Genomic DNA, 21,418 nt, shown 5'->3' on the forward strand with positions numbered 1-21,418 from the left:
GATAACTGTTGCTGTGTGGGGAAGAGCATAAGCTGCAAAGTTTGTGCCTATAGCGTTTCTGGAGAATGCAGCTTCACAAGTGCCAGACTCATCATGTAAGCATGTGTATCTACACAGATACACTTGTGTGAGCCAGGAATGTTTTCATGTATAGTAGTGTTTTTACCTCACTGTTGTGTATTGTTACTTGAGGTTACTTTGCTTTTTAAAAATTTCTTGCTAAATGTCCTTTTCCTACTTCCTCATCCTTTAATGCCCACATTTAAAAAATCTGATGGAAGCAGAAGAGATAAAAACATTGAGGATGAGAAGCTCTGTTCTTGCCATCATTTGTCAGCAAAGCTTTCCCTCCAGTTTTAAAATCTTCCCAGCTTACTTCTCAAAACAGAAAAGTGTCAATACAGTTTGTTACCAGCAAGCCTGCAGCAGTTCCCTTAGCTTCTCCACCACGCAGCCAGTAAAAGACGCAGAGCACTTTGTATAGAGGAAGCATGGGTTACACATACATGTGGAACTTGAGAAATAGGTTTAGCGTGGCTTTTCTTGATAATATTCTTGTTATCTCCTTTAAAACTTAGTTTTGCTGGTAATTCAGATTATGAACATCAAGCAGCCAGGTAGTTAACAGTCCTTTGAAAAAACAACTTGGATCCAGTACAAAATGTACCAGCAAGTAGCACAACAAAGACAATAAATATGAACTACATCAGCCCCTTGGCTTGGTTACAGATCGTTTCCTGCTGAAACACAAATTGAGAAAGATACATAAGAAGCACCTAACTTCGAGTGTGTAAGTAGATTTCAGGAGCATTGCTTGAGTCTGTCTTTAATCTGTCCATCTTCACTGGTGCGTAGCGTAACTAACGGGAGACTACTAGGAGTCTGCACCATGGACCAAGAGCCACTTTTTGCACCTGGAGAGGATGTACTTTGTTGGTTGTTTCCCTACAGTTTGATGTCATTGCAGCCGCCGGAAAACCCTGTTGATGTGTTTTGCAATGCAGTGAGCACAACTCCTGCTCCTTGCAGCTGAAGCTGAGCCGCACAGGCTGGCGGGTGGTGGCACGGGCTCTGGCACACCGGGCACCTCCTCGCAGGCAGCAGTGGTAGGAAATGGCAGTCGTGGGTGGTGACATGGGTGGAGCTCCTCACACCGGTTGTCCCGTGGGAGATAGCTTATCTGGGGACGCCTGTGTTTCTGGAATAATATACATTTGATTGATAGCCAAAATTAGAGTAGGGAAGAAATTGGCTGCCAAGGGCTGATTGGCACTTGGAGTCAAAGGAGGGGCAGCATGGACCCTGCAGAGAGGATCTCCTTATCCGTCGGCACCAGTCTGCTCTACCTGCAGCTGTGCCTGAGTGGTTCCTGCTGCTACTCTTCTTTCTGTTGTTTTTTGCTTTCCTGTAAAAAGCCAGCTGAGAGCTTCTCATTAAGACGCCTTCATTTTTATCTGTTGTCCCCTCTTCACTGTGTTGCAGCCTTTGGTAAAAACTTCAACTCTCTCAAGCAAAACAATGAGGTGCCAGCACCACATCACCAGGCTGCCTTGCTGGCCTCGGATGTTCGCCTCCTGCTGTGGTAGTGGTCCTACTGTCCTGTGGCACAGTGAGTGCTGTGCTCTTTTTTAATGGAAGCCCTACAAAACAGCTTGTGTAACATGGGCTGCGTACAGCCCCTTTTATTTGTGGATATGTTTCTTTTTGAACATAGCAATTAGGTTGCATTGTAGGCTCTAACTTTTTAGGCAATTCTAAGCCAGCCTCTAACTTTCAGCATTTCACACACACAGATAGCACAAATGCTTGATTAACTGGGCAATGCAGTGCTATGTGTAGAAAAGAGAGAGTAAACTAGTCATTTTTAACAGCACTTGGATGCATTCACTTTTTTTCCATAGCTAAATAAGTAGTTAGTTCGAATCAGTCCCACCTATGTCGTGTTATGTCTTCTGAATTTTACTGAAGAAGGGCTGAGGTCGTTGCGTAACTAATTGTGGTTGCCCAGCCCATAACTTTTGTTGGCCTTTTTTGCACCTATATGATTCTTCATGTCACTTCAGAAGCTTGTAAGGGAAATATACTATTAATGGAAACATAATTTAAGTTAAAGAATCAGTCTCTGTTGTTGTCAAGCCTAGACAGTGAACTCCTTAAATATTCTGTGGACAAACAACTTGCTTGTATGCCTTACATTTCTGAGAATGGCATCCTCCACCTGCACTGCTCTCATGTGGTGAGAACAGAGCTGATGCCACAGTAAATGACCATGATGTAAAAAGACAAAGGGAAAGGTTTGGATTTCAGGTCATAGCCAGGTGCTAGAGTTTGGTGCACTGTAACAAAACAGAATAGCTGTTATGTCTTATATCAGAAGTAATAGGTAGAATTGCTGGCAATGTTCTGTTTTCTTGGTTTTGCACCTCTGTAAACAGGAAGAGATCCTAGCTGCTTTTGAGGACACATTTTGGCATGCTGAGGTGATCTATTTGGCCTGACAAGCTTTTTTTTTCATCTTATTCTGCCTTTTTAGCAGCATTTTATATAATTTGTTAGAAAGGATGGTGTTAAAGGTTTTCTCCTCCTCACCGTAACAGTGCTAATCCACTGTTCAGATCAGCCAGGTATTATTGCAGCTTCATCTGTCTGCTGCTTGAATAGTTATGGTGCCTTAATAAAAAACTCTTATTGGACTTTTAAAGCTACCATCTAAACATCAGCTAACATCAACAAAATACTTCTGAGTTGTCTTGGAATAACAAATGAGCCATTAAAATGAAAAAAAATTACATGCACCTGAATTATTTGAAGCAACTTGAAGAGAGGTCTTTTCTTTGCTCTTGGCTAAAAAGTATGAGCAAGACATTGCATGGACCAAAAATCAGATTATCATGGTTATTAAAAAAAAAAAAAGACTAAAGAATAACTTCTTAAAGGCAGATATATACCACAAGATGCAGTTAAGTACCTACTGGGATAAAAGTATTAAAGGTGCTTAAATCATTGATTAAAAATCAAAGGGACTTCAGGAACTCTATTGTTAAGATGCCCCAGAAGCTTCAGTGTGATTTGTCTTTGTTACTCTCTAAATTCCTTTGATAGCCAGGTCTTATGGTTTTTTTCTTCTTTAAAAATCCCATCAGAGAACAATATGACTAGGGAGGTGAATGCCCCTTCCAAATGGGATTTTGGCCCAGGTATTTAAACCTGTGCTGGTGCCAAAGTCTTACAGAACTGAAAGGATTTTACATCTGGGAGGGGCTCCCATAGCTATAAGAGAAGGTAAATTGGCAATGGATTGAAAACAAATTACTAATTTCTCACAAGCATATTTCTCAGTTCTTTAAAAGCCACCCTCCACGTCCTGTTTCCCAGGAGGTCTGTTTGGTTTCTCCTTTCTCCCCACTACCAACTCTTTCACACATTGCGAAACCCCTCCCTTCCCTCCCCACATTGCTCAGCTCTTTCCAGGGAAGTGTGACTCTGTCACCTCGCCCTCCATCCTGCCTTCCTGACTGTCCCAGCCTGAGTCTCATGCTAAGCCAGCTACGCTGCTCTTCAGTGATAAATCATATCATCACCCCTTTTCTCTTTGACATGTCACTTGTTTTCCTTTTTTTTCCAAAGACTTGCATAAACCACCTTTAACCATAGAATACAGAAGAGTTTTTGTAAGATAAATTTCAAATGCTCTTCAAAAATCCTGAGTGAAGTTCCCAGTAAACATCGGAGAGCACAAGTGACCCACCCAGTGCCCTGCTTTGGGGTAACTTTTCCAGATTCTGGGTAGGTAAAAAGGGAGCAGGGTAGAGCTATCCATTAGTGACACTGGCGTGCTCCACGCTCCTTGCATTAAAAAAAAAGGGTTTGGACTAAACTCCTCTGAATTGCAGTAATGTGTACAAAGACAGTGAAATACAGAGACTTTTAAGGTAGTCTCCAATGACATTGAAGTAAATTAATTAATGAGTAATATTTTAATGGTATTAGAAGAGCCAATGAAAAATTGTTACTGTGAATTATTGTAGAGCTATTAATGTCTCCACGTGTGAGTACACAGAGATGGATGTGCACAGAAATTATTCCTACAAAGATTATGTTGAATAACTGTTTGAGAAACCTGTGCAAATGCTGAGTATGTTCTTGATCAGTGCATCTAAAAAGTCTGATTCCCAGATATTTGTCACATCATCAGTGCTCCAGGAGTGATTTTCCCCACTATGGCAAGGGAGGCACAGGAACCGCTCTCACAAAAGAAATAGAAAACACTGTTGATTTTTATTTTCAGTCTAAGTCTCCAGGGGAAAAAAAAAAAAAAAAAGTATAGCCTGCCTTTGCATTTCTCATTCAGATTTAATAAAAAAAATCCTTACTGGAGCAATTTCTCTCTCCTGTTGCGTATCCTGCATCAGTGGGGCTATTTTCACTAGTTTTCATTTGGAAAACAGATTTGCAAAAAGTGCTAAGTTTGAACATGAAGAGATTTTGTTTGTTAATTAGACCTATAAAATCTCTGTGAGGACCCAGGGCGAGGTGGGTGGCCTCACTGTCCATCAGCTCTCACTGGCAAAGTGAGCTCCACACCTGAACCGAGCCCCTGCCGTGAGCTGCGCTGACGAATGGGTGCGTTTGTAAGGGCACCCTGGATGCCTGGCCTCATCTGCGTGGGGACATTCATTGAGCAGCACAGCTATGGCAGTCCGGGCGCATAGCTGCGGAGAGCTCTAGTGAAGATTTACTGAATCAATATCCCTATCATTGCTTATTTCAAGTAATGAACTCCATCGTGACTTGTACCAGTGTGCGCCATGGCATGTTAATTTGCATGTGGCTACTCATAATATGCAGGGTATAGTTGTGCAGCTACTTTTGTGTACATACATTGTGAGGACAAGTCTTAGAAATACAAACAAAAAAGATAGGCCAATATACACAATTTTATATCTAAATATATAAAAATTGAGCTCCCTCTTCTTCCATTGCATAAGACGAGCAGGCATGAGAAGAAAACAATGCAATTTCACTTTGTATGACTGCTGTGACTAGAAACAAGGGCGTATAAAGAAGAGATCTCTAAATCATGAGAGGAAGCTTGCCCTGTAGGGCCCTGTGATTTCCCTGGGGGCGGGAGAAGGCTGTGTTAGGTGCTCTGTTCCCATTGACCCTTTTGAGACACTTTAGCAAAAGTTCCGTTTGACTTCAGCAGGAGTTAACCTGCAAGGAAGGGGAATACCCAAGAGAGGTTATGCATTTAGAAAACATGATAAAACTTGTTGGATGCTTTGGAAGAAAAGGTCATTTTTACAAATGGGAGTTGTTCTGGGAGGTCAGGATTCCCCTGCCAACTGTTCTGTTCTGCTGTTCCTGCTTCATCCTAAACTGCTTATGTTGCTTCTTTAATGATAGTTCTGTCTTTCTCTTACGTATTTCTCTTATAGCAATAATGCCATCTTCTTTTACATTTACTGCTAGCAGTACCACAAACCAGCATCCTGTTTGCCTTCTTTGTTGCAGCTGTATACGGGGCAGAAGGCTTTAGGGACTTTCATGCAATAATTCCCAAATCTTTTTCCCGTAAGTATACTGCAAACTCAGCTCACTACAGAGTGTTTCCATCTAGTTCCTACTTTTGTGATTTTTGTTTGTGTTATTTCGCTTGTCAGTCTGTACATTTGTCTGCATATGCTGCTAAAGTCTGATCTTTTTGCTTCATTCACATGTATTTTGTTTTAACTTAACACAAAGCCTACTTCAAAAGCCACTTTCTCCAAACCTCTGGCAGGCAAGGAGCCTGTAATCGTTTTGTATAAATATATTTACATTCAAATTATTATTCTTACAATTAAGAGAAAGAAATTTTGTGTGAATTATGGAAAATCTGTCATATTCTCAAGCCAAATAGGTCTATTGCTTCCATTAACCATGGTGAAAACAGCAGTGGATTGGAGCCCACTAAATTTGCAGAGCAGTGTAGATCGCTTCTGTTTAGCCATCTTCATCTTTATACCATCTTCATAAATGACTGCTTTGTCCTTGTTTTTTTTCCCATATCTCTAAATTATTCCCCTTTTTAGGGCATACATTTTAAAGGAAAAACTGCTATTTATGATGTTCACTGATCCTGTTTTGCATATGATATCTGTTAAAATGCAATATTTGAAAAATCATTAAAATGCCTAGATTGGTAGACTTTATAAAAGGTGTCCAATCAAGCAGTGTTCAGAAATGTGAACAACTTTACACTCAATTTGTTTCCCAGCAGGATTTTGAGTCAGATACTCTTGTCAGTTACATCCATGCAATCCTCCTGGGACACCTGGGAGGTTGCAGGGTGTAGCAGAGAAGAGTTGGTCAAACCTTTCAATTTCAAATTAATGTCAAGGTCTTTCATCTCTTTAGGTAATTAATGCCCATAGTTTAATTATGTCATTGCAACCATCACTTATGAATAAGGCTACCACGAAACTACTGTTGCAGAAAAGGAGACCTGGTCTTTATTGGGTGAAACAAACCCCTCAGCTAGCCACTAAAGTAAATGCTCTCCTTTTTGGGGTGGGGTGAACAAAGAGGTTTTTCACTGAAAGGAAAGTAAGATTTGGGGCAATTAAATGGTCTTTTTCAGCCTAATGAAGAACTATTTTTTTTTTCACCAAAATCACCAGATTAGAAAAGAGGGAAATAACTGTAAAGATGATTTTTTTTCTACACAAAATGTCATACAGTCTTGTGGAGAGAAGAGGAATGAATACTGGCATTAACTGATCTGAATCTTGGCCCTTTGCCATAACGTTTAGGTTTGCTCTGTTCATATCAGATAAAATTTACGAGCCTATGTGTTATCACATGAGGTGAGGCTATGACAAATTTATACCTGAATTCTTCTTTTAGCTGCAAGCGATTGTCAGCTATGGGATTATAACACAAAGGACTTATCCAGTAAAGTCAGAACAGTTCTCCTACCCACCTTTGTTGATTTGACTGTTTATTAATAGTAGCTTATGGCTGTAGAGATCCTCTCCTCTTACTCAATGATCCTAATCCTGCTGTCCTAGAAACACAATTATCACTCCTATAATTTCCTGTAATGCTAGTTCATGCTCTTAAATTCTTCCTACCATCCTTCCCCACCCTGGTTTCTTTATCAATGTTTGTCCTTTTTGCTTTCCCATTGTCCTTGCTTACCCCATAGAACAGCAAACCAAATACTTGGATTCAGTACAGCCCTCGGGATCTTCCTGCCAGGTGGAGAATGTTGCATTTTCAGTTCATTTTCATCCATTGTCTTTGATGAGTTACTTACTTTCACAAGTGTTTTGGACAAATCCATGTGAAGTGGATTAATTTTAAGTTTCATTCTAATTAGCTTGAATTGTCAAAATGAACATTACGAAAGCAAAAATCTCAACGTGACCTAGGAACAAACTTCTAATGTTATTTGCATTCCCAGATCACTGGATGCCTTGTATTTATCTTACTGATATTCACTGTTCATTGCTGCATGTGTTACAGACTCATCACATTGCCCATAAGAATGTAGTTGTGTTTGTAGCTTTTGTTACTTAGGTATATCGTACATTCTGTTTAGAAATTGTCTCCTTTGATGTGCTTGTTTCTTTGCCACCATATTTGTTCTGTAACAAAACTGAGTGGCATCCTGTATTGTTTTTTTCAGCTGGTAATATTAAAATAGAGACTCAGAGTGATGAAGAGAATGGGCGTGCCTGTGAAATGAATGGGGAAGAATGTGCGGAAGATTTACGAATGCTTGATACCTCGGGAGAGAAAATGAATGGCTCACACAATGGCCCAGGCAGCAAGGCTATGTCAGGAGTTGGAGGCATTCGACTTCCTAACGGAAAGCTAAAATGTGATATCTGTGGGATAATTTGCATCGGTCCCAATGTGCTCATGGTTCACAAACGAAGCCACACTGGTAAGGCGTTCCACAGTTTTTCCTTTAGTTGACAAGAATTGTCCACATATTAGGAACTAAGACTTGTTTTCTCTTTCATGCACATGTTCCCTCTTGTAAGATAATTGCAGCATCAGTGGGCATTTGGAACTTGGTTATTTTGTTACGCCATTTCATACAGCACAGGAATTGAGACTTCTTGATGGAAGTCCATCTGTTGGTCTAGAAATTGTGCAGTTTGGTTCGAAGCTACATGAAAAATTAAAATTTTTTTAAAAAGTAAAGTCTTGTTTAATTTCTAAGAAATTTCTAAGAATTGCTGAAGAAAAATCCATTTGTGGCTAATTCTGAAATCAACCCAGTTCTAATGTTTCCTAAAATGCAATAAAGCTCATTATGGATCAGTGATTTTGAAAGTGATTGGAAAAATAAACATTAAGGGAATTATACTGGCAGTCTTAGTAAAAAAAAGGGTTAATTTTATGTCAAATGTTTCATGAAGTAAAAACAAGTATTGTCACTGGTCAGATCTGGACTAAAGGGTTTCCGCTGGGACACTAAAAGAGACACGTAAAGATCTTGTGCTCCATAGGGATGGCTTTTCATTATACAGTGCTGTGAATCTTCTTGCCTCAATTTTCTAAATAGTCTCAAAGAATGCAAAAAAATGAAGAGGCTGAAACAAATGAAGAAGTAAAGACCAGGGTGAGTCTCATATAACCTGATATAAGCTGTCTGAAAACTAGACTTCCAATCTAAACTCTAAGGTCATCCATAGTCAACAGAGAACTGAACTGTACTGTTGTGCTACTCAAGTTACTTTGAAAATAAATAAATGAAGTATTTGGCATTTTGCATGAATATTCAAATGAGAGGGAATTTAAAAATATTTTTAAAGTAAAACCAATTTGTCTAATGGCTAGATTCCACTGAAACAGCTGTGCTAGTGAACACATAGATACTTTATTCCTCCACATCCATCTGATCATGCTTAGTTTGCTCAGAATTACTAAGGAGTGGGATTAGCAAGGTGTTTTCAGAGTTTAATGGAGGGGATCCATGAAAAGTGTCATCCATGCCCCCCAGTGCTAATCTCTGTCATTGTAACTGCAGCTGTTCAAGCTCTGGAAGGGTGCGATCTGTTCGTGTAACCTGGGTTAGCCGCGTTCAGCAGCAGTGCTGGTGATAGTTAGCAATGCCGTTACATTGCCTACTGCAAAGTATGCTTCAGTTCAATATGATAAATCCTGCTGTCAGGGAAAAGCAGATAATTATCTTTACTGGAAAAGCCACAACTAGTTCTCCGAAGAGAGACAGCAGCCTACCTCCTATACTGAAGTGCTTGTTGGTTGATTGTTTCCTTTTTTATTTTTATTTGAATGTTAATGTGATCCTTTAGGAGTTAATGCATATGGAAAATTACTTGGACATGAGGTCTTTTAAACAGACCCATGGGCTTGAAGAGGATGCTGTAGTTGAAATAAACTGTCACAACTTAAAATGCTTTTAGAGGTAGACATCTTTGTGCTTGTTTAAGGAGGCTGCTGTTTATTAAAAGTATACTGTTGCTGCTTCAGAGGAGCTGTTTTGGGTCCCTGAGGGTCAGAGGCAGTGTTTGCACTAGGGCTGAACGCCCTGTGTGGGGACACACCTGATTTTGGGGAGCCAGTAGGCAGAGCTGGTTTTGTTCCTAGTGCACTGGTTGGTACCTGGCAGGCTGAGTCTCCAGAGGATGAGCTGGGCTGCCTGTTCCCTGTGGCAGCATCCTTGGGGGCTGCCTAACTGATTTCCCTGGCACAGACCTCCAGCTGCCCAAACTCCCTGCCTGGCAGAGGGACTCATGTGCCTGCCAAGGGTGGTCGGGGCACTACCACACAATGGCTGTCACTCCAAGACTTCTCCATCCTCTGCAGAGCCCTCCCAGTGCCAACAGGACCCTCTTTTTAACCAGGGAATGTAGTTAAATCCTACAGTGGAAGCACCCCATGAGCAGCACTTCACTCAGCAGGACTCCCTTCTTTTACATTTAATAAAACTAAAGGGTGTGAAGTTGCACCCCTGAGTCCTTCCATGGAACGAAAACCTTTGCTTTCCCTCCCGCCTCACCCTCCACTCCTCTCCTGAGCTGTGTCTTAAGGTGAGCTCAGGCAGTTTTTCAGGGGCCGGGAAGGCAGTGGAGGCTCGGAGCTGGTAGTTTAAATTAAAGGGATGTCATGGGGAAACAGTTGGTGACTGCTTTTCCTTTCAGCTACGCTGTGAAAATTAAAGTAGAAATGGGATATACTATTACAGACATTGAACTGACTATGCTGAAGACCATTTCAATACATGCCTGGTGAAGGAATAAACCTTGCAAATGAATTACTTTGCTGCTAATTCATGTAAAACCTGCGTATGCAGTGAGGTTTCCTTAAATAAATATTTGATAAGTGAACAAAACTCTAGCACACTAAAGTGCCAAAATAAAATGACTGCCTAACCTGATAAAAGGCATAATTACTTTCAATGAGTACACCTGCCAAGTGCAGATATGCAGAGCAACACCTGACATTTCTACCCTCTTCGGTCTGCAAGCAGCTGTACAGCACTAACTGCTTCCTAGCATCTTACCTGTTGCTCCCATCTGCGGAGTGAATCCCACTCACAGATGCCCAGCTCTCCTCACCGTCCTTCCCAAAGGCTTTCAGTGTGTTGATTTTCTCTAGCTTGCTGCTGTCTCGCTTGCTGTTTAGGAAAAAGGAGATCTAGAAAGCAGAGAGAAACCCCCTCCTGCTCCCTGGTGCTGAGACCTCAGGGTATCGATTCAGGCTTCACTTGCCTGTGTGTGCGTGTGTGCGTATGTGTATATATATGTATATGTGTGTGTGCATAGGTATATATATCCCCTCCTTATATGTACACTCCTTTAGCATGAGTCACCAGTTAGTTCACTTCTGTCTTGTTAGTTGGGTCTGAATGTCTCAAATTTATGTCCATTGAGGAATGAGCATTTTTTTTAAAAAAAAAAAGAAAGACAGCTATGCACATCTTTGAGTATTTGGTGATTTTGTTATTATATTGTTTAAGAAATGAGAAAAATAAATATTCTTAATTGAATAAGCAGTCCAGGGTCCATGCTCCCACTAAGGCTTGCAAATCACTGCAATGGTGGTCGATTCAATTCAGGGCCCATATTTGTCCATAGCCACACACCACGCGATGAAATCCACCCAGGATTGTGAGAAAATAACACAGAAAGCTGACGTTTAAACAAAACATGCATTATGTATTTTATTTTCTGCCTTGTCCCTTCCCCATTTTTGAGACATAGGGCCACAGCCAATAACCTTCCGTCAGCAACCATCTCCATCCTAGCAGGGCTGGGAGCTTTGCTGGGCTCACAAGGCAGGTGTTGTCCGCTGCAGTAGTTGTGGCATGGACGACCAAGGGCTGACCAAGCTACATGTAGTTTCAGGGTCTTTTGGTGGTGGTGGTGTTTCTTTTGTACAGCAACACGAGTGCAAGTTCCCTTATATTTGCTCCCCCTGTCAGTTTGTAGAAATACTTGGTATGCAGCAGTCTCACTCGAAATGCTCCATCCGTCTGTCTTCTCCACTTAGTGCAAGATTTCACTCTGTAATTGTGAGAGCTGTAGGCTGGAGATACATTTCATTCTTACTTTGCTTTGCATTTCTTCCCTGAGTACTTTTTCGATCCTCGTTTTCTCCTCTTATGCTCTTCTGAGTAAAAGTAACAGAAATGGCTAGAAAAGCTGTTTAGTAAGAATTAACCATTTCTTCTGAATTTGTGTCCCCCATGACAAAGTGGTTTCTTCATTATTGTTTCAGTCCATTTCTGAAAAATACGTTCCATGTTAAATAACTGCCCCAAAGATTAAGACGTAAAGCAGACAAACTCTTACCCATTTTGTTTTTCCGCTAACAACTACTCTGCATGGATTACGAAGTACATTGCAAAATCCTATAAAGCTAATGCTGGCATTTTTGTGGGCCACTCCAGTTGAACCAGTTGTGAATATAGTTTAGATTAATACAGCTACTTGATGGAGAAAGAAAGTGAGCTTATTTGGCTTGACAGGGACCGTGCTGACCTACTTGAAGCTGTTTGACCAATGAAAATATCTTGCCCTAACGTAGATTCATTTTACTGTTTGCTGAAGGCTAAAGCTGCCAACCCTGATGGTAGAGTTTGTAGATTTTCAGGTTGGGATTGTGCTGCTGTCCAATTAGTTTTCAGCTCTTCTACTGCATTACACAAAAGTAAAAAATGATCATGCTGCACATATATGTACACATCTGGACATACAAGTTGGTCTTAGATGTGCAAAATAATACATGATAGTTAAGTGAGAGAGAAGAAAGAAATTGTTTAACTTGTATTTATTTTTTATATATATTTTAGCTTCAGCACTGAAATTTTAAATTCAATATTGTTACAGAAAGAAAATAAAAACTAAGAACAGGTAATCTCTGGGCTGTTTCTAATATTGTCAATGCATTATAGTTACTATAGCAGATTAAATTTATGCCTAAGAGAAACAGAATTCAGCAAATGAGTTTCAAAGACTGGTTTGACTTAGTTGAGGACTACAGAGAAACAGGCATGCAGGAGCAGCTCCTGCTGATGGAGTACTCTCATGTAGAAATTCTCCTTTACTCCTGTCTGGTACCAGTGGAAACATATTTTAGTTCCCACTGACTTAAGAAAAGGCTTCAACTATCTTAAATTTTTTAAAAATAGCTAAGTGAATAAAAGAGCATATTGCATTTAAACAGCACTAAAAAGCAAACAACAGCCATATTAATGTTTGCAAAGGCTAGCGGATTCGCTTCCTTGATAACAGGCACCAGCTTAGACAAATCAAGGCTGTGTCTCTTCAGGTTTTTCCCTGTGTCCGTCGAAAGCATCGGCCAGCAGAGCCTGTTTGTGCAGCTCCTCTGTTCATACCTTACCTAGAGAAGGGTTAGGACTTTGGCGTGGAAGTACAGGGCTTCCTTTGCACTGTCTTAACTTATGTGATTTTACTCTCTTTCTTTCTCTCTCTTTCTCTGTCTCTTTCCTGATTTGGCTGCTTAGGGACAGACAGGTAATGGAGAAGAAATTGAAAGGGAAAATACAGGGAAAATGTAAATGAAAAGAAGTTATTATAACTGTTATAATGAAGTGCCTTTCATTTAAATATAAGAATGTAACGCTGAAATGAACTTGTGATCCTGAAATGCATTTTTAATGAGTTTCCTTTTTATTTTGCTGCTTCAGTGGCATATTTTAAAGACCCTTTGAAAAAAGCCACATTAAAAACCCCACCAAATGCCACAACATGCAAAATTGGATATTGGTTTATTCCAAAACTGCTGATCAGGAAGAGTGGCTCTTCAACACAAAATGTTGCAGTCACTTTATTTAAATGAGTTTGAATTTGCATTGTGATGTGCCATTCTGATTTAGAAAAAAAAAATTAGATTTTCAGATCAAATTGACCCAGCCAGTGAAGCATTAAGAAACTGGCAGGTTTAGTCTGAAAGCCTCATGTTATATCAAACCTGCAGCCGGTGGAAGTCACAGAGCAGCAGTGAGAAAACAACTTTCTCACTGAAATCTTTCTCTTGTTACCACGTAAGATTTTTTGTTCTCACATATTTTCTCCTTTTCCTTATAGGAGAACGCCCTTTCCAGTGCAATCAGTGTGGAGCCTCCTTTACACAGAAGGGCAACCTTCTGCGCCACATAAAGTTGCACTCAGGTGAAAAGCCCTTCAAGTGCCACCTGTGTAACTATGCCTGCCGTCGCAGGGATGCCCTCACGGGACACCTGAGGACTCACTCGGGTAAGTGAAGGTGCGGGACCGTCCAGAGATGCTCGTCACAGCATCCGTTGAGGAGACGGTGATGTTCGCAGCCACCAAGCCTGAGAGCTCTTCTCACCCTAGGGAGGCAAAGAAATTACTAAACTCAGCTCACACTCATGATCCTTCAGTAGAAGAACTGCTTTTTTTCCCCATACTTGTAGACTGATTATAAGTTTCTGTATTAGGGTTTCATCTTACCAGCCTCATGTGAGTAATCCATTTCATGGAACTACAAACATGAATTAAAGCTAATGAATATTTTGGAGTTTGGATGGCATTTATCCACAGAGATAATATAAGGTCTAAACACAGTAGGTTTTAAGTCACAAAGTCTCAAAAACCTCTAGTCTGGTAGTCATTCTCAACCTAAAAAGTGAATACCACCTACAGCATTTAGCAGCAGTTATTTCTTGCACCTTGTTATTACAAGTACTTTGAAAGAGAAAGGGTGGGGAGGAGGGAGAGGATGGGAAAGAGAAAGATAATAATCTTCAGAAAAAAAAAAGAGGACTCTGCTAGAGTTTTTCAGTGTTTTACCTCAACAGTAATATGGAAATCTGAATAAATATTTCTTAAGAGCTGCTCTTTTCCATTACCATGAACCTCTCCTTGTTTGACAGAAGCCATAGTCACATACCTTCTCTGAAGCAAAACCAATTTAGCACCTTTAAAGTGCTGTTAAAAGCAGAGTGTTGTCTCATCTGTTTCCCAAGCTAAGCTGGAAATCCAAATTGTCATTTGGATGGGAGACCTCCAAAACACATTGCTGGAACTGACACTGGTAATTTGCAAAAGTTGGCTTTCGGACCAAGTTCTGGGCAGCAGAAGAGGAGCTTTCGAAGTGACATTGTTGTGTTGCACAAAGCTAAGGAAATTCTTCTCTAGCACATACATTAGATAATAAGATCCCTAGTGTAGGTTCCAGATGTCAAAAATAGTTTCCACTTCTCCTGTTAGGTTCTGACCTGATTCAGGAAAGCACATTTTTAAAATACTATTTTGCCTCCTTCTTCCTTACTGTTACTGATTTTCATGGCTGCACAATTTTAAATGTAATTTTTCATATATATATAAAATTACACCTGGAGACTTTTGGCAAATCCTGAGGATTCTGTAGCTGAAGAGCCAATGCATAAACTATAGATTGTGATTAGTTCCTGTAATTGGCAAATTGACATCAATACATTATATACAATTTGGATGTCTGAGTGTGATTTTCACCTGAAAATTTGTAAATAAAACTCAAAAATTAAGCTGTCTAGCCATCTAAGATTGTGAAATCACATATAAGGTGACAGCCTTGTCATGTGTCGTAGTTCAGCCCCGATTAGGACCAGACTACGCAGTCTCTCTCTCACTCCCCCCACCCTCCGAGAGAATAGGGGGAGATGATATAAGAAAAACGCCTCGAGGTTTGAGATAAGGACAGGGAGAAATCCTTAAAGTTACCGTCATGGGCAAAACAGACTCGACTTGGGGAAAACTATTCATTTATTATTACAAACAGCAGGATAATGAGACAGAAAATAAGATAACCTCCATCCACCCCTCCCTTTTCCTAAGCTTAACATTATCTCTACTACCTTCCCCCCCAAGCGGCACAGGGGGGAAGAGGGAATGGGGGTTGCAGTCAGTTCATCATACGTTGTTTCACGCCGCTGCTTCATGGTCGGGGGAAGAACTCCTCACATTCCTCCCCTGCTCCATCGTGGGGTCCCTCCCACAGGCCACAGTCCTTTGTGGAACTGCTCCGGCATGGATCATCTCTTCCACAGAGTTCAGTCCCTCTAGAACAGCTGTCCCAGCGGGCCCTCCACGGGCCACAGCCGCTTTCAGGCATCCACCTCCCCCGGTACGGGGTCCTTCACGGGCTCCAAGTGGATCTCTGCTCCTCCCTGGACCTCCATGGGCTGCAGGGGGACAACCTGCTCCACCATGGTCGTCACCACAGGCTGCAGGGGAATCTTGGCCAGGAGCCGCATTACTCCTCCCCCTCCTTCTGAACTGACCTTGGTGTCTGCAGCCGTTCCTCACAACAGGCTGGTAGGTGTCTCTCAGGATCCTTTTTACATCTTATTCACTTCTCATCTCCTCTCCACTTCTTGCATCCGGGCTGGACCGAGTCGGGCCCAGTCGGCTGCCTGGCGAGAGGCCAGAGGGTGAGGCCTGCAAGGCCCATGAGGCCTGCGCCTCCCCCTCTGCGCCTCTGCCCCCGCTCAGCTTCTTCACATCTTCTCTCCTCTCTTTTTTTCCTGTTTTCCCATTCTTAAATACGTTATTGCAGAGGCGTTATCACGGGACATTCTGCTACCAATTGGCTCGGCCTTGGCCAGCAGTGGGTCCACCCTAGGCCTGGCCAAGTCCCCTGAACAAAGGGGAGCGACTTCTAGCAGTTTCCTACAGAAGCTACCACCTTAGGCCCCCCCCTACTAAACAAAACCACGACATCATGCTAGGACAGAAGATTCAGGTCTGGAAGTCGATGAAACCATATTGTTACCGCAAAATTCGTGGAACTAGCTACATCTGGATTGGTGTAATACAGAAAAAAAATTTGTCATGCCTTTTTCTTGAATTTCCAGAAGCAGAAAACATGTGAAATCTAACATTGTCTGAAAAGAGTTGAGCCAGTTCTGGTTACATCAGAACTGACATCCAGCCGTGGGCAGATGTCTCTACCAACACCACCAATTGGCCTGTTGGCAGTCTCTGTGGGAGCTAGGCAACTACACTCAGACCTTTGAAGGTGTCTCACTTTCTAATGTGTAGAGATGCTATTTTTGAAGACTTAATGTTGCAGTCCTTATCTGATGTGAATCATCTGAAATCAGCCTGCAGCACCCACGGAACTGGCCTCTTGATGTAAAGATATACAACTAGTTTTCCATTAGTTTGTTGTTTGTTTTTTTTTTTATTGACAAAATCTTTCTTTGGTTCACCACAGTATGGGTTTATTTTTGGAAAGAGCTTTTTTTTTCTGTTCTTCTTACCATTATTAATATGCTGTTGAATACCTCATCTGAATCTCTCAATTAATTGTGTTTTCTGCAGTTGGCAAGCCCCATAAGTGTGGATACTGTGGTCGCAGCTATAAGCAGCGCAGCTCATTGGAAGAACATAAAGAACGCTGTCATAACTACCTGCAAACCATGAATATCTCAGGCAGCCTTTATTCAGGTAATAAATATCTCCATTTGGAGATTAACACTGTCCTGTCACCTACACAGAAAAAAAAAGGAGTGCAGAAGGAACAGTAGTACCATTTTTGGCATCTTTTGCATTGGGGAAGCACACGCACATTCCATATTGCATTGCATCTGGATTTATTCTATATTTGATAAATATTTGGCTGTGGTCGCCTTTTGTTTAGCTCAAACAAAAGCCAAAGTAAAACTCAGACATGTAGCAAAACACTTGCAAGACCTGGAAAATTTCCGTTCGCTGTCTTGAGACAGTATGACTACATCATCTCACCACCTTTCCCTTTTGCTTGGAGTCCTATATTGCAATACTCTTGTGGATGTATTCTTAATAAAGACTTAATGTGAGTGTTCTAGGTAGGGCTGCAGGATCTTCTGCATTGCACATCTCCCGCCCTCCCTAGGCACAGATTAAGGGCCTTACTTGACCACTAGGACCAACTCACCTAACAAGGATGAGCCATCTGTCTTTGATGTCACTCTTCCAAGCCAGAGGACATCAAGCCAGTTTGACTGAGGCAGTCCAGAAAGGCTAATACCTTGTTGATAGCCTTCCCAGCCTCCCCTTTAAAAGAAAACTGGGGGGAGATGCAGAGCTGTTGTGCTTCTCAGAGAGACTGTCTCTGAGTCTTATGATGAAGGTAAAGTCCTTTTCTTGGAGAATATAAAATCTAAAACCATGCCCAGAAATAGAGCAAGCAGATATTTGGGTTTGGATTTTTTTATTAACAAAGATCCTAAAGATCTATATGGAACTGATTGCAGTAAATAGCTGTACAAACTCTCCTTGCATATGCAGTTTCAGATAGAGGATGTAAGATCCAGTTTCTGTGGTGGCATTTAAGCCCATCCAGTAAGTTGCGTTTCTTACATAACTTTTTTATCTGGTCAGTATGTGTTATTTGGTTTGTCAAATGACAAAAACGGAAGATTCTCTCTGACCTATTTGCAATGATGCCTCATTTAATATTTTATATTGGGACAGAATCTGAATGTGTTTTTACATGCTATCAAATAATGTAAAGTGTATGCACATAATGATAGCAGTGAAAACAGCTGAGATGCTTCTGGCAGACAGCATGTTAGAGCAGCGCCCTGTCTAATTTTATTGAGGGGCTGGAGAATGTATAAATAGAAAACTCAACATAATATACTGTAGGCAGCAATACTTATTTCTGAAAGAGCTGATAGGATTTAGAAGCAAATATTCCATCTTGGGATTCTAATTTTCAATGTCTGGCACATGGATTTGAATGCCTGCATGCCGAACATGAAAATCTGTGTGAATGAGCAGCTGAACTACTACTAAAGCCTTAGTAAGCAAAAACATCCAGATGAAACTGGTGTAAGGAATCATAAACCCCACATCTCAGTGGGGTGATAACTTGGGCAATTCATGAATGCCTGGAAGAATTACTTGTTCCTTGCGTATACTGAAAGTATCATATAAATCTGTGTTTGACATAATGGGAGTGCTTCTGCAAATTCGAAAAAAAAAATTAAAGGAATAGCTTCTGGGTTTAGACTTTGTATCCTGCCAAAAAAATGCACTCTTAAAAATAAAAGAAGTTAGTACTCAGATAATAAATAAATTCCTTAATATTTCTAAAAAATAAAACTTTCCTGCATTTTTCCTAATATTTTGCATTCTAAACAATCTATTCTACTTCATTGCAAACATACCATTTTGCCATGTTTACATTATTTATTTCCCTTATACTTTCAAAGATGAAAATACACAATGAAACCATTAGGAATGAGAGAGTGTCCTCAGATTTTTAGTGAATTCTACATTGTATCTAGAAAAGCAAGTAGTTATACAACCACTGTTCTTATATTTCATGTGTGATACGGAGCTACTAGAGTCATAATTCAGGCCCTTTTTTTCCTCCCAAATTAAAAATAAATTGGTACAAAAATCTGCTAGGGCATCTATTTTGATATTCTGCTACAGTAGGATTGTTTTTTACAGCATTTAAAAAATACTTTGTGCTGTATACACAGGAAAAAAATGTCAGTTGAAAGGACCTAAACTGGTAAAAGCTTTCCATCAGCTTGTAACTCTAAAAAATATAATTGGGAAAGTACTTAAATAAGGGAAAGATCCAACAAAGAAGAGTAAGGAGTGGAACAAAAGATTGTATTTATATTTTAACTTTTGTTTGCTTTCTTTAAGAGAAGGAGATTCAGAATGAAATTAGGAACCTGCTGTATTTAATGGAAAAATTCCTATTTTAGAGGACTAGAATCTCACTGTCCATGTAAAGTTCTTCTCTTACAGATATTAATTAGAGGTTTGCATTTGAGTTGAGTGGAAGTGTGCTGAAGTCTTACCAGGTCTATATAAAATAACAATAGAAATAGTTTATGAAGTTTAAAAAGGATCAATCATAATTTCTTCTGTCACTTGTAGATTTTTATTTGGAAAGATAATTTTTTCTTTTCAGTTCACAGATATCAAGTTACAGAAAAATAGTTATCAAGGTGGTGGCAAATTTCAGAAGGTGTCAGTTGCAAAAGCTGGAAATTAATGCATAATTCAATTTGGCCAATTTTGAGGAGTTTTTTTAATAGCAGTTTTAAAACTTGCAATATTAATTTCAACTTCTAATTAAAAAATTCAGTCTTTTGTTTCCCTGTTGAATGGGCTGCTTTAAAACTTTCTCTATAAGTCACTTCTTGAAGTGGTGCCTGGAAGCCTTAGCCAGCACAAGATGCTTGCTGGTGTGTACTTGTTCAGTGATGACTAGATACCTTCAACGCCCTTCACTATCCCGCATCTTCATGACATAATTCTGCTCATATCTTGCATTGGTCACAGTCTTTAGCATCTTACGGGGCTGGGGCATAATTCCATGAGACTCCCTGTCACTGTCACTGCCACTGTCACCATCACTGAGTATGTGCTGCTGCAGCAGGGACTCAGGAACCAGTTGGATACTCATCTGCTTGGTGTTGCAGGGTGTTGTTGTCTAGGACATTTCACCTCTCTTTCCAGTTATCCACCAAACCCTGATTTCATGTCTTGCTGGAATAATGAAACTTTCACAAACATCCTTTTATGACAGTGGTATATTGCACAGGAATGGTGTGTTCTCAAGAACTGAGAAACAGCCAGATACCAGAGTAATGGGTTCTGTGAACCAGTAAATCCAGTGATAGAACAAATTCTCAGCAGGCACAGAAGGCAAAATGTAACGGAGTGGTGCACCTAATTGAAATAGCTTGCAGAATCAAAGTCTAAAAATAGTATTTTGCTACTTGCTTTAATAGCAACGCACAAGTTCAGGAAAAATATCCATCTCCTAGTAGCAAGTAAAGGAATAACTAACCCCTTTCTCTCCTGTCTCTGACCCACCTTGCGAAAAAAAAAAGAAAAGAAAAAACAAAAAGCAGTTGTTCTGTGATCTTGCTGTATCTCACTTTTCCTTTAGATGTTGGAAGTCAGAAATACCTTTCCATTCATTTTTCATAGTCATTGTTTTGACAGTGCATTTTCATACATCCCTTCTGTTTCTGCAGGAAAGTACTGAAGTGAAAGGCAGTGAAAGTGAAATAGTCTCCCTTTCCTAAAGCCTCACAGTTAAGCCCCTTTCTAATTCTACAGTGTCTCAGCAGCAGTACGAGGTTGGGAAACATGTCTGAGTGTTGGAAATCAGTGCTCCCTTAGAGATGTGACTTTAACAACTTAGGTTAAATTGCCCTTTAAAGTCTAAAATTGCATTGAGGAAGCATAGCAATATTTACTAGGGGAGAAGGGCTGGTATAGCTTGCAAATATATCTTCCACTGCTGGAGTTGAGAAGTTTGTCCATTGTTCCTGCTAAAGAAGCAATGATCATACAGGTGGTTCCCCTGGGAGAGATGCAGGGGGACGTGTAGTGGGTGACAGCGGGAGGGTGAAAAGATGAACTGCTTCATGTCCAGTATAATGTTAGGATGTAATTTATTCACAGAAACACAGCGTGGCTGTAGAACAAGGGTGGAGTGATTACATTACATACAGGCAGATGCAATCTCATTTTTGTATCCTAAATGAGGGAAACATGAACACGTACATAGATTAATCAGCATGAGGGACTTCGTTGCCAAGAGTCAGCATCGTCCTGTGTCTGCAGTGATGAGGTCCTCCTTCCAGCTAGTTGGGAGCTAAAAGACATTAGCTGAAGACAGTAGTTCCATTAAAATGGAACAAGTGTGCCTAACCCTTCTGATGTCATTTGATTTCAGTCATAAAAGAGGAAACTAACCAGAGTGAAATGGCTGAAGACCTGTGCAAGATAGGGTCAGAAAGATCCCTCGTGCTGGATAGACTAGCAAGTAACGTCGCCAAACGTAAGAGCTCTATGCCTCAGAAATTTGTTGGTAAGAGTTAAACGTTTGCTGTCTCCTAAAAAATAAAACAAAACAAAACCCAAAAAGCATCTCACAGGATTTTTACTTTTGCTTTATGATTTTA

At 40.5% G+C, this 21,418-nt stretch overlaps 1 protein-coding gene across 3 annotated transcripts in view; it reads left to right on the plus strand.

Annotated features, from left to right (window-relative positions):
* The window catches only part of IKZF1 (IKAROS family zinc finger 1), a 69,066-nt gene that overhangs the window by 39,104 nt on the left and 8,544 nt on the right, over positions 1-21,418 (plus strand). For all 3 annotated transcript variants that reach the window (XM_086740420.1, XM_086740419.1, XM_086740418.1), the window contains 4 exons: positions 7,673-7,933; positions 13,572-13,739; positions 16,812-16,937; positions 21,190-21,324. In XM_086740420.1, coding sequence (XP_086596546.1) covers positions 7,673-7,933; positions 13,572-13,739; positions 16,812-16,937; positions 21,190-21,324 — 690 coding nt within the window. The remainder of the gene's footprint in view (positions 1-7,672; positions 7,934-13,571; positions 13,740-16,811; positions 16,938-21,189; positions 21,325-21,418) is intronic.

Source organism: Chlamydotis macqueenii, chromosome 2 (assembly GCF_036417535.1).
Source record: "Chlamydotis macqueenii isolate bChlMac1 chromosome 2, bChlMac1.mat, whole genome shotgun sequence".
In the NCBI taxonomy this organism is placed as follows: Eukaryota; Metazoa; Chordata; class Aves; order Otidiformes; family Otididae; genus Chlamydotis; species Chlamydotis macqueenii.